Source organism: Cryptotermes secundus, unplaced genomic scaffold, assembly GCF_002891405.2.
Source record: "Cryptotermes secundus unplaced genomic scaffold, Csec_1.0 scaffold200, whole genome shotgun sequence".
Lineage (NCBI taxonomy): Eukaryota > Metazoa > Arthropoda > Insecta > Blattodea > Kalotermitidae > Cryptotermes > Cryptotermes secundus.
The window spans coordinates 1,202,897-1,217,317 of record NW_019727788.1 but is presented as its reverse complement, the minus strand read 5'-3'; the positions used below and the strand labels follow the sequence as shown (position 1 = coordinate 1,217,317).

General features: G+C 38.9%; 1 protein-coding gene across 5 annotated transcripts in view; it reads right to left on the bottom strand.

Moving 5' to 3' along the window:
* Positions 1-794: 794 nt before the first annotated feature.
* LOC111864950 (dual 3',5'-cyclic-AMP and -GMP phosphodiesterase 11) overlaps positions 795-14,421 on the bottom strand; it is a 657,492-nt gene continuing 643,865 nt past the window's right edge. For 4 of the 5 annotated variants that reach the window (XM_023852595.2, XM_023852594.2, XM_023852592.2 and 1 more), the window contains 9 exons: positions 14,136-14,222; positions 12,096-12,263; positions 10,411-10,520; positions 7,864-7,951; positions 7,177-7,277; positions 5,536-5,677; positions 5,012-5,086; positions 3,823-3,906; positions 795-1,726 (listed from right to left, as the gene is read on the bottom strand). In XM_023852595.2, the coding sequence (XP_023708363.1) occupies positions 1,598-1,726; positions 3,823-3,906; positions 5,012-5,086; positions 5,536-5,677; positions 7,177-7,277; positions 7,864-7,951; positions 10,411-10,520; positions 12,096-12,263; positions 14,136-14,222 (984 nt within the window). In that variant the 3' untranslated portion in view covers positions 795-1,597. Of the gene's footprint in view, positions 1,727-3,822; positions 3,907-5,011; positions 5,087-5,535; positions 5,678-7,176; positions 7,278-7,863; positions 7,952-10,410; positions 10,521-12,095; positions 12,264-14,135; positions 14,223-14,421 lie in introns of those variants that run through there. The other variant, XM_023852597.2, reaches the window with a different exon arrangement.

The following is a 14,421-nucleotide window of genomic DNA, read 5'->3' as shown; positions in this document are numbered from 1 at the left end:
TGATGAATGGAAAAGATACAGATTGATAACAGAATAGGCACACTATTCACAGACTTCTTGAAGAGATCAATTAAAACAGGAAGAACATAGGATCATGCAGTGAAGAAAACTAATGTTATAAATAAAATTTTAAGCTTTCACAGCAAATGAAGGCAATGAAGTCTTCCTGAATGATCAATTGTGTGAAACTGGAGTTAGATGAACAGTTACACCATTTTCACTTGGTTGATCACCTGAGTAACTTCTCTGTAATGGTCTGAAGACAGAGACAGATAAAATGGCAGAATTTGGAGGGATTGAAAAGTAAGGTTGTTGGTAAGATGAACTCAAAAATGTGAAGAAGACACATTAAGATATAATACATGGAAAAATACATAACAGGACACAAAAATAAAGAAAGCCTGAGAACACGGAAGTTTTATCATGTTGTACCATAAGCAAAGGCAGATCTAAATGTCAAAGGAAGGGAAGAAACATCAGCAAAATCAGTTTCAACATATAACCATGACATTCACTTGCACATATTAACAGAAGCACAGGAGACTTAAAAACAGTCAGCCTCCTGTCAACATAAGAATCACACATTTAATAAACAGAAGACAGACTAATTTTGCACAGCTAACATGCTCAGCAAGATGGAGGAGGAATGAGAAAGATAACAGTATGAAGGTGTGGAGCAGCCAGCAGGAGGAGGAATGAAAGGGGATAAGAATATGAAATAATGCATACCCTCAAAAATTAATGGAACAGATACAATGGCAGGAGGTTTTGTAATATATAATGAAACATTCATCCTCTGTGTAAAACTATTATTTATGTTTTAGGTGCACTGCCTAATTATATATTACTATAATTTTATAATTTATACAATTTATACAACAAGATTTTCTCTTTACTTACAAAACAATTACAAGGACAGAGGTGAAGGATATAGATAAGGGAGGGGCAAAGAGTGACACAACACTCACACAAATAATACAATCAGTTCCATTATTCACAATGCCATTAACTTTGGTTTCGGAGTTTACTTCACAAAAATAATGCAATCGCTTTGATTATAAATGGCTATCTTCCATCATCCAAGCCTGAACTTATCAAAGCGTCAGTCCAGCAGACATGTCATATTTGCAGGCAACTACTTTAGCATCTGAAATGTAACAAGGAGCTTCATTCCACTTTTATGCAAAATTTCCTTTTTTGGCTCAAACTCTCACAATTTTGTGCTCTTTTTCATTACAGGAATCAGATCTTCGATTTCAGAAAAGGAGCATTTATTTGGTTACTTACTGTAATACAAGGTTCTCAATGAGTCTGTTTTTACGTTGTCTCTTCTTAGTCAGAATACATGCCTGCAAGTGGCTTTGCTACTTGGCCAAAACATTCAACTGGCTACTGTGTGCAAGGCTAACACCATGCAGGTCATCATTTTGGACAAGACTCGTTGATCCAAGAGAACACTATAGATTTATCTGGAGTAGAACTTCAGCTTTCCCACATTATACAATTGACCTTTATGTACAAGATGAGGGAGAAGTTACAAATTTTTCCTCACTTTTGTCAAGAGGTTATTATGCTTCAGAGATATGCTGGTAGGAAGTCATAGCTCGCCTCCATCCTCCATTTTACTGTTGTGGTTCTGCAAGCCAGCAATTTCAAGCCAGTGCTGTTTATTCTGCCGCACACCTTCCACAAGTGGTTCCAGCTTGTCAGACAATACCGCAAATGACTGAGGAATAAAAATGTAAATTGTATTTCAAAACTCCAGAACACACAAATTAAACAGCAAAAACAGGAACGCGTGGATTATTAGAATAAGAAACCAGACATACTGATCACAGAAGACATCATTACATACTTCAGCTGCAGTGTGAACTGGTTCAATGAGCACTCACAGATAACTGTACATCTAATCATGTGGAAGAATTTCAGTGCGTAAATAAAATTTGTCTCAGTGTGTCTGGGCTCTGGTTCTGGTGGTGCTCTTTCATTTCTCTAGTAATTCATTCTCTAGTTACGTATTGCAATGACCATGGCTACGTAATCACATTTTTAGATCTACAGTATTAACCTGAATGATACATCATAATTTATTTTAATAAATATGCTTGAAGACAAGCATTTCATTCTTCAAAAGAAATTATTATTCAAGAAGGAAGTAAATGTTTTTAATTAAGTTGATATCCATAGCTATAAATGCAAGAAAACATGGCTCCAGCCACATGAACCTACGATCTGACTGACTGAGCAGTCCAAGAATGTGCTTGCCTTTGACTGTGCCCCAACCACAATAACAAAATATCCTAGTGTGAAACCTAATAATATGTAAAATCTGTGAAGTACAAAGGTCGGATAAAAAGTAGTGGCAACACCTCTGTAGTTCTGAAATTACTTTATTACCTGAGGTAAACACACTTACATTCCTTCAATATAATCGCCCCCCCCCCATGCCTACCACCTTCTGCCAAATTTGTGGAAGGTGTCGTACACCACCAGCACGTCCACTTCTGTTGATGACCAGCAGTGACCGCCCTACAGTGCGCGTAATCTCCTCTCTTGTGTTGTAACATGTCCCTCACAGTGGTTCTTTCATTTTGACAAAGAGATCATAATCCCACGGACTCATATTGGGTGAGTATGGTGGATGTTGCAGTATCTCCCATCGCTAGCGTTGAAGGAGATCCTCGACAGCGACAGCATTGTCATGAAGGATGACGAGGTTTGTTGCCAACAAGTGCCGTCGCTTTCTCCTGAGTGCTGGACGAAGATGATTACGCAGGAAATTGCAGCAGTAGGCAACGTTTACTGTCTGTCGTTGAGGTATAGTGTGGTGCAGTATCACTCCATCAGTGTCATATGCCACAGTGAACATCACCGTCACATTACTCTGTATAGGGAGCACTTTCTTTGGATGAAGAGAGCCAGGATGCTTCCATTCATTTGATTGTCGCTTCAAGTGCAGTTCGTATGAGCAAGTCCAAATATTGTCCAGAGTGACGATCCTTCCAAGGAAGTCATTACCTTCCTTCTGGTACCGGTCCAACAAGTCCTGTGCAACTGCATAACGCTGCCATTGTTGCACCTCAGACATTGTATGGGGTACCCAACGTGCTGCAATTTTGCGGTATCCAAGAATATCGTGCAGAATGTGGACCACGGTTTTGTGACACACGCCTACCTCAGCAGCTAACTCCCGTGCAGCCCATCAGCAATCGACATCCAGCAAAGAAGCAAGAAGCTGAATTGTGTGGTTGTCAACATGGGGTCATCCTGAACGGCGGCTGTCCTGAATGGCATCCCTCCCTTCACAGAACAATTTCACCCATTGTAACACTGTGCGATATGGCAAAGCAGCATCACCACATACTTCTTGCAGTCCCTGATAACAGTTTTGTGCACTATGACCTTGTGCAAATTCAATTTTTATCCAGGAGTGTTGTCCTTGTTTCGTAAACATGTTGTTAGGGTGCTTGAACTGGGCTCCTGAACTTCAAGACGATGCACAATGCAACTCAATGAAACAAAACCAGAGCCATTCACTGCACTACTTCAACTTAACTTCTGCTATCAGCTACAGACAGCGCTAGTGTCACCTAATGCACATCTTTCATGTTACAGCAGTGTTGCCCCTACCTCTTATCCAACCCTTGTATGAAGCCCTCTTCCAAACTAAAGAGAGAGGCAGCAGTTTTCTCTGAAATGGTGGTACCCATCTACAGCAGTGACACACTGCAGAAGGACATAATCTAGTCCTTTCAACCTTTTTCATTAATCTGTAGTTACGTCTTATACATTACTCTATAAATATATAAGGAGGTTAAGTACCTCATAAATAGGGAGACAAATGGAGTCAATGAATCCTACTTGCATAAGGGGAAGTTGGTCTTCTTTTTCTCTGTTCATGATATCCTGTCAAAGAAATAACAAATACAAATTATAGTCCACTACAATTACACTGTTTTCATACTTCAGACATACCTATAACTAATTGGAACAAACACTAATATGATTAAAATATGAAGTGACAAATAAGTATTGCTATTTAACTATTGCCATGCTTTAACATTTTTTGCCCTCAGAATTAAGCTTCTCATTTTCTCAGGGAATTAAGCACAGTTGGCCTAGTTGTAATGGTATTTCAATGTAGCCTTTTTTCATAAGCATGACATGCATATTTCAAGACAAAAACTTTTTCAGATACAGTACAAAAGTGTACTTTTACAACCACTTAAATCACCAACAGATACAACAATACTGTCTCTGACATACAACAATCATGTATCCTGTTCACATACATTCACAGTAGTAATGCTGCCTTACACTAGGTTATATCATATATGAGACACAACAATCGATTATGTGTACAAATTATAATGAAGTTGAAACCACCACTGATTACTAACTGCAAAGATATTTACATTATAACTGCATTGAGGCGTGGCTTTTAGCAGAGAAAGCTTCAATTATTCTGCTACAATTTATCCTCTGAAATATATGAATTAAGCCAAATTCATAGCAGTATAACATGTGACACAAAGTAAGAATTTATGTAAGAAACTGCTTGAGGTTTTAAAGTACCTACTGCACTTACACTTAAGTTAGGTTAACAACATTTAAAATGTCATCTACTTCTTCTTTATCATCTAAATATGTGATCACAATTCAGTTCTCTCTCTAATTTCATTATATCATACAAGATCAGTGAAAGAATGTAAAGATGCCTTAGCATTATTTATGATCCTGTACAGTTGCAAGCAAGCCTAAATTCTACAACCTTCGTGTATAGTAACACATTAAGGCAGCGTCTACTCAAGCGCACAAAATGCATCCGTTGAAACAAATGTACTTTGCTGAGGACGGTGCAGAATGCGGTGTGTATTTTTTTTTTGTCTGCAATGTAGCCAGAATAAAGCATAGCATTTGCTTCTCGTTTATTTCTACAACAGACGTCACGGCATTTGTTACAACGGATGCATTTTGTGCGCTCGTGTAGACGCTGCCTAACTGAACTTACAATTGGTGTAATCTTCAACTCCTGACGCTCAATGTCCCCCTGTTCAAAGAACTCACTTGATACTAGTTCTGCTACCTATAAATATAAAAGTACTGCTATATGAATACTGGCTTATTAGTCCAGTGGTCAAGACTTTACAATCCATGCAGGATTTCCACAATTTCCACAACAGTAGTTACTTTAAAGAGAATTAATAATTTTAGAGCCAAGCTCAATTAGACTGACAGCAAATATATAAAGTGCAAATTGTGATAAGATCAAAATATCTGTATATGGTTACACACAAATGCCACAAGCTGGGAGAGACAGAAGACTGTGCAGGTGGTGGCAGGAACTGTTAACTGTTTCATTTGTGAACAATGGAAAACAAGAAATTCTATTAAATTAAACCCCTCACAAATCAATGACAAATTTTACATATGTTGTGTCTTTGGAGTCTGGCACTAAAAGAATAAAACGGCCATATTTGAAAGACTCCAGTAAATATCACTGCATATAGAGAAGTTTTATGCTTATTTACTTACCCTCTTCTCAACTTCCCATGGTTTTGTAATGGCAGCCAGGTCACACACTGTCATGGTCATTCCTCTCAAGAGTTCACGGTGATCATCACGCATCCAGTTGTAGCTGGCAGTTCGCACTAGATTGAAGAAGGCACCTCGCTTCCTTGGAGACAAGCAAATACCACCATCAAACATACTAAATCTTCTCAAATAATATCAACTGCGAATTAATCTGTCAAAGAGATTAAAGTTTGGCTCACATGGTAAACATCACTTATATATGTGGATGGGTAGGCTGTTATGTCAACTTGACAATTCACATTTTTATGTCACATACAATGCGTTAATACCGACCGAGCAACTGTCGCTTGTCAGCGAAGTTAGTGACAACTTTAGCAGATAGAGGGTACCGCGTGGTGAGCACAACGGATCCCCAGGGTCGTGAATTTCGGTTCGTTACACCGCTATTTCTTTGAAATAGCTCCTCAATTATCCTCACAAGGCTGAGTTGACCCCATTCCAGAACCACTACTTCTCAGAAAATCTGGTAACGCAGGGAATCGAACCCGGGACCTCTGTATCTGTAGCCAGGACAACTAGACCACAGAGACAAGTTCGCTTGCAGACTCAAGCCATGGAGTTTAGTTTTTTTCATATAATGTGTTCCCGATTCGACAAACTGTAATCATAAGAATTCTGATACATCAGTATCATACAATACAGTTCACAGATCAACCAATATATCATGGGCAACAGAATTCTACGAGTTATAAAATGAGGGCTGTCAAACTGCCACCCATAATGCAGTAGTTTTCCTGCCAGTTTACTCTGTTCTCACATGACATGTAACATGAATGTTACATATAATAATCTGAAATGCTGAAATTTGAATTGGCAAAAAATGGAATTCAACTTTCTGAACTCTAATACTTTCCCTGGCAATGAGCTAACTGAGTCAGCTACAGTCTAATTTGGCTGATGGTTAGAGGCTAGTTTTCTATTGCATAAGAGATTACACAATGATGTGTATTTGTTTCACTGCTCTCTGCTTCCTCTCTGTGGCTCAAGGCTCTCTCTTGCAAGCAGGTTCTACAGAATGGCCTGGCAATTCTTGAATAATCTGCCTGTAAATGTAGTAGTAAACTAGGCAGGTAACGCTAAGCGGCCACTTCAGGCCTATTGTACCAGCCCCAGATGATAGGTGAGGGTGACTGAGGAGCAATTGGTGGAATGAAGATTGGCAGGGGAAACCGAAGTACTCGGAGAAAACCTACCCCAGCGCCACTCTGTCCACCACAAATCCCACTTGACCAGACCCAGGATCAAACCCGGGCCGCTACTGTGGGAAGCTAGCGACTAACCGCTTGAGCTATGGCGTGGCCTCAACTGGTACTAAGTAACAAGTATTATTATTAGAAAATTATGCTGGTAAGTAATGATCAGTTACAAACTCCAGGGCATGTCCATGTGGTAAAAAAATGATAGACAATTCACTTTTCACTTCCCAGTCATGACTCCACCAATGCTGTACATGCAACTATCATCACTCTTACGTGTATTATAAGAGGCTGCTACAACAGACCTCTCTGAGGCCACAGTTTCAAAGGATTAGATGCACCTTACTCCCATTATCCTCATCACAAGTCTCACATAATACTTTACCTAAAATACACAGCCAAATCCGTCGACAGAATGGCATCTTCCAGGACCTTTATTATTCTTGAATATTCATCTGGTGAGACATTGGCAAGGATCTGATTGCCCTAAAAACAATCAGCAACATTTCTACATAACATGTGTTTTAATGCAGTGAAAGAACTTGTGCTTAGCACAACACTTATCCTATGTATAAATGATTTCGGTTTTATAGTTATACTGACCATTATCTTATTATCTGCTGTGCAGATCAACTGCCAGACATATAGAACTTGTAATGATATAGGTGTTGCCCATTACATCTGTTTCAGTAAATTGTATCAGTGACGATTTATAACAGACTGCATATCTCCTCAATCTGTTGTAAATTTCTACATTATTATTTTACTGATTTTTGTCCAGATCTATTGAACACAGGTTGCTTTTTCTATTGTAAAGATATCTGTCTCATTGTTTAATGAACAATAAGTAATAACTACATCATTTTCATGATGCATGTATCATGGAAAATGCATACTTCCTGATGTTTTGATTATCTGCTCTTGTTAATTATCTCCACTACTACTCCCCTCTATAACTCCTGATAATCTCTTTCACTTTAGTTCATTATCCAATTCTAACAATACTGGTAATTATAGTTATGACACCCTCATACACACACACACACAATCAAGTGAAACAATGGAAATTTACCTGGCTGTTAAGAATCATGATGCACTGGTCAAAATGATGGTGCTCCATTGTAGAGGTGGAGTAGAGTCGAGCTAGTGGTGAGGAAGCCCTGCAAGCAACATTATTGTCACAATGCTCATTTTTTGCTATTGTGCTGCCCATTCAAATTAACTGCTGTTACTAACAAATCGGTGAACACACATCAAAATTAAGAAACTCCAACTTCCAAACATTCTTATGATTTATATACAGAAGGAAGAGTCAGTAAATAGGTCACAAATATAAGTAAAACAGATGTAAGGGACATAACAGGTTTTCTATGTGTATCATTAAAACGGAGCACAGCCCAGCTTCAAGATAGTCTAGGCATTAGACGCACATGGGCAGTTTCAGAGGCTGGTTTCAGTAGTCAATATGTGATCGTGCTTGAATATGTACTACCAAAGAGCAGCGTTCTGTTGTGCATATTCTTTATGGGTAAAAAGACTAAATGCAAAGGACATTCATAAAGAAATGTTTCCCATTTACGGTGGGAAGTGTTTGCCGCACAAAGCAGTTCACAACTGGGTTGAGAAATTCTCTTAAGGATGTTCAAAAGTCAAAGACATGATACCTGGCCTGGTTTCCCTGTTAAGACTGTGATAGTAGGAACTGTGCAGCAAGTGGAAGAGTTGATTTGAGCTGATAGGAGGATAACGATAGTGTAGCAACCAGACTAGGGTATTCCTATGGTTTAGCATACAACATAATGCATGATCATTTGAAGTTTTGAAAAGGGTGCATATGACTGTTGCCCCAAGGACTTAAGGATCAAGAACAAATGCTGAATGGGTATGTCCTTACAATATTTCTTACAGTATGCAGCTGAAGAAGAAGATATTCGTATGCTTAATAGGATGGTTACTGGGGACGAATCATGGGTGCATCATCAGCAGCCTGAATCAATGCGTACTTCAATACAATTGAAACATCCCAGTTCACCTTCAACCAAAAAGTTTAAGGTTACAAGTGTGTCATCATCTAGGAAGGTTACGCCTACCATGTTTTGGGATTCCCAAGTAGTACTGTTAACCCATTTTTAAAATCATGGTGAAAATGTGAATTCTGCATCATATTGTGAAGATCTATAGAAGGTTTTGGATGCAATTCATAGAAAACATCCATGCCAACTGGCAAGATGGGAACTTCCTGAACATCCGCCTTACAGACAAGGCTCGGCCCCTAGTGACTTCCATCTGTTTGGTCCGCTAAATAACCACCTGGGTGTCAAACGTTCCACTAATGACAAAGAGGTTGAAATGGAAGTACAGAAGTGTCTGAAACAACAGTCAGATGACTTCTGTGCTGTGGGTTTCAACATACTGGTAAAGTGATGGGACAAGTGTATCAGTGTTGGTGGAGGAAATGTCAACAGTGTTTTTTTTTCCAGGTTCAAATATCATATGTTTTACATTTTATACCAATTTGTGACCTATTTACTGACTCTTCCTCGTATTTACCAAATAAATCATTTATGCAAACATTCTAGATATTAGTGACACAATCATTTACCATTTAATAAATTTCTCTTACGAGCAATTTTACATATTCTTTATTATGAAACTACAAGTACTACAATACATGAGTATGTACACCTGCACCGCAAACATACCAATATGGCTTGCATCAGAAATTGTCACATATGTCAAAATATGAGTTCCACTGGAAACTACTAAACATATTCTCATAACACTCAGAAAAGGTAACCTGGCAGGCATACAAAATTATGTGTGGCTTGAAGTTCCCAAGGTGGTGAATATAAAGATTAAGGTCTTGTAGATTACAACATTTTGGAGGGATGTGCTGCATCCACCTTGAGAGTGGAAGAGAATTTCACATTACTCCAAAATGTTCATACCTTCCTACCACAAAACATGGCATCATATTCTGTTAGACCACAATCTTCATACAAATTATAATTAGAAAACAATACTAAATTCTGAAGAAGCTGCCCTGTGTCCCAGAGAAATAACTAACTACAGAAATATAGTATTGAATGAGACAAGATGGGACTCTGCTGTTTGCCTGAGGAGACTACAAAGTATCACAAAAGAAACTTCGGTCAAGATAACCAATATCATAACCGTGACTCACGTCCTAAATAAAAGTCCAAAAGTACTACCATTACACTAACCTGCCCAGCCAAAACACTGACCATAACATACATGGGGATAAACTAATAAACTGAAATTATTAGCAGCAAGAGTAATGCAAAGCTGAGGGGGAAGGAGATTACACCTTGAGGTAAATATGTGTGGTGAAGAGATTGAACAATCTCAAACATCAGCAACAAGCAAAGAGACAGCCATAAGATGGTAGTTCCAACCTGAGTAAGGTGTTTTTCAGAAGCTTTACCTCAATAAACACTTTCTCTTTCGACTTAACTTCTTCCTGTAAACTTAAAAAATAAACACTAGATGATGGATCCAATCTGTCTTTTAATAGCCAATTACATTTATACAACAAGCCACTCTATTATGTCACTTTAACAATTTTTGTGAATACTGTGTACTTGTATGTAGAACTTACTTTATTTGGAAAGAGTTATTGGTTCCACGATGATCCAGATCATGGCAAAGGCATGCAATTACCAGAGCCAGACACTCAATCTCACCAAATATTTTCCACCACTGAGTAACCTAAAATGAGAGTCAATAATTAAAATTGTGTACTGAGTTACCAGTCTAGAATATTGTCAACATTAAGACTTTGAACGTTATAAATCAAAAGAAAAGTTGTCTCCAGTGTGCAGTGGGTGAAATCAAGTTAATATTTTCTTTACCATTACTACTTACAAGAGACTGCAAGGGGGGGGGTCAGCAACGAAAACGAGCAACTTGATCTGGTCATTATGGTATCTCACAGAATGTATATGTATACATTACTGTCCATAGAACAGACATTTCCTGCCAAATATGTTGTACATGTGAGAACCATCTCTAACTATGTTGCATGATGTTTATACATATTTCACTGTCACGTTCTGCATTACGTGGCTGCAGAATGCAAACACATTCTCAGAGATGAAGGAAAAACTGATCTACCAATCTTTATCTGAAAATGACCAGAAATTTACTATTTATAATAATAATTTAAGAGAAGCAAAAGGGGCATGATATACTGACTTGCCTAAAATAGATTTAAAGAAAAATAATTTCAATTTTTGCAGACAGTTAAAGCACTTGATACAGAGGGTATGTTCACATTTTAATCTGCACAGTAGTAAATATGTTGAAATACATGATGCACAGTTCATTACATATTACATATGTATCTAACGTGTTGTGGAAAAAGTGAATACTTTATGTACTCAAGTAAACAGTCATATAATGAAGACAACTAAGTAAATCCAATAATGAGCGGCCTCCATAGTCTAGAGGTAACGTTCCCACCTCATGACTCGTAGTACGCAGGTTCAAACACCCTGCGGAGGTCGTCGAATTTTTAAGGGCGGGAAAATTCAGGGAACAAGTCCTCCGGGAGGGACTTTAAGCCGTGGGTCCCGTGTCGTAGCTTTATGGCACGTAAAAGAACCTCATATCTCCAAAGGAGGTCACTGAGCAAAATTGCGGACGTTTCCCGCCCAACAGTAGTCACTAATACCTCCGGTAGATGGGGGAAGCATTATAGATACTTCTCAGCCAGTAGAGCTGGTCTCGCTGGCTGGGCAGGACTGATGGTAAGCACCAATACCGGTAGGATATAGAGGCTGGTAGAAATCATAGAGGGAAGCAAAATGGACCACTACAGGTCTAAGTGCATGGGGAAACCCACCCTCTCTAATAACTAACTAACTAACTAAATCCAATAATGTATTCTCAGGTGACCAGCCATGTCAGTATGGAATGACATTCCATTGTTTCAGAAACTGTTCCTCCATCCGTTATCAGAGACTGACATAACACTGCTCTTCACTGTATATACTGTCAGCTCATGCAGACTATCTCCTTGTCATGGAGCATGCAGAAACTGGATTCTAGGATCAATTTATAGTGAATCCTGTATCTTTTGCAGGTTCACTCCTGGACAAGAAAACCATGCTCTACATGCTCAGTAATGAAGAGCTCTTCAGTCCCTGATGATGCAAGCAGTCTCCGAAATGAAAATTCACTCCACACTGATAAGGGTGATCACCTGAGTAGATTTAATTGCATTTATATCACACTGATACCAGATTCCAACCGTCTATAATCATATAAATCCCTTGTACTTACGGTGATAATGGAAAACATCATCTGAGCCACATTGAAGGCATGCCTCCAGTTGTGGTACGTTACATTGCGGTAGTTCTTCTTCACACTAAGAAGCCATCTACACAGGACTTCATAGTCAATATGGAACCTCTCTATGAAGTCTAGATCTAGAAACATTCGTATGCAAGCCTAGAATGAAAAAAAATATGACCCAAATGTGATCAAAGTTTCAGCACATCTGTATCCCAATTTATCTTTGTTCATATATTCAAGTCTGTAAAATAATCTGTCAATTTGCTGCATATTTGCTACATCAACACAGTAATTCAGTTAATTTATTCTCTTCATATACAACGTATTAATAAATTAACACTTTTCTGTCACGCTCCCGTGCTGAGAATTTATCTCCTGGGCCTGAAATTTCTACATAAAAACTGGATTTTGAACTTATGGCAAGTGAAATGGAAAAGAAATAACTTCATGCCGTATTGGATATAGCAAATTTATTTCACATTCGCTTTTACAATTACATAACTCACAGTTTCATCATTACTGCCATCTGCAGTTTCACAATTACTTCTCCTGCTGGAGTCACTGCCATGCACTCGATACAACCCGCCTCAGCGATTGCTAGATTGAAATTGAATGGTTACTTCACGATCCACACCGTGTCACTCCTGATCACACACTCACTGGTCACCTACTGCTCAGCCGGCTTTTTATACGGTACCCTGTTGCCTCGTGTTACCAGCAATGTCCCCTGTTACGTCACAGTGGGAAGTGCTGTTATGTCACGGCAGGGGAGGGGGGGCAGTGTGTTGACTGGCCTGTTACTGTAGCAGCAACAGCGCTATGATGCGGTTACATCACCACTGTCAGGGGAGGGAGTGTCCTGCATAGCGCAAATACATCACACTGCTCCCTCCTTAAGGCAGTTCATCCTGAACAGCTTAACGGTGCATCCCCGATCCCCGTTCCTTTTCTTTGAAGGCTGTTCTTGCAACGTCTTCTTTTTCTCCGGCTACTCCTCTTGCAGTGCCTATTCTCCAGCCGTTAATATAATGAACAATTAATAATCGCTACACACTTTGACTCTTTTATGATTCAACAAGCTACACTTAAAGTTTCCTTGGATTTGAGTGACATTTGCAAATGATAATAACATTTACATAGACAATGACAACAATTTGCCCCTTGGCAGGATCAACAATGGCACATAATAAACCAGACCTGTCAGATGAGAGTTAACTGCTGTAATGGACATTTAATTTTACTATCTGTGACAGTAACTTACCCCTTTGGCAAACCTGTACAGGTAAGTTACATACCCTATCACACAGATGCACAAATTAAAATGCACTCAAATTGTGCCTTAATGTGTTTCTTTAGCCTGAAATTAAACTTTGCACTTCACCTAAATTTCATTCACCATGCAACAAAAGACCACAATAACGTCAAAAGTGTATTGAGAAGCACCAAAAAAAGTGCATAGGGCCATTCAGAACCAAAGGTGTGTAGCACTCCTCCATGACGGTGCACGTCCACATACGGCTGCTCGCATTTGAGCACTGCTGGTGCATTTCGACTGGAAGTTGTTTCCCGTGACCTGACCACCCTCATTACAGAGCTGTTATCTTGCTCCTGTGACTACCATCTGTTTACATACCTGAATAACTGGTTGCAATCACAGCTCTTCAACAAAAATGAGTAGTTGGGAAGACTGCTTTGACACGGGCATACAAAAACTTATTCCCCAATATGACAAGTACTTCATTTCTGATAGTGACTATATTGTGAAGTAGATTATGTATGTGCGTATTTTTTTTATATAAAACTTCTTTTTCCTCATTGCTTGTTTTATTAACAGCTCACCAGATGTTACTTCATGAAAAGCCCTCATATTTCATAGTTTCATTACCTGCTAAATACTGGTCTGCCATCTTCCCAGTGATTATGACCGTATATAATAATATTAAATGTATAGAAAATTGCTATTATGTTACAGGTATCAGGGTTTTCTTAAATTATACACTTCACCTGCCTTTAGAAAAACTGGTTTACCTTCAAAGTATCATCATCATCCATGTGGATATCGTCGAACTTGAAATCATACAGCTGAAAATGCTGGGATGATGGAACTCTGAGGCTCTGAAATAAATAAAATCGCAGATTAGTTTGCCAGTGGGTGCTTGAGCTAGGAAGTGAGGTAGTGGGAATAGGTTAACAGTAACCATAAAAGAAATGACAGTTTTTCATTTTAACGTATGTGCATAATATCTCAACATGGTGATTCAAATCTCCTGTTTCAGAAAGGCGACCGACCGACCGACCGACCGACCGACCGACC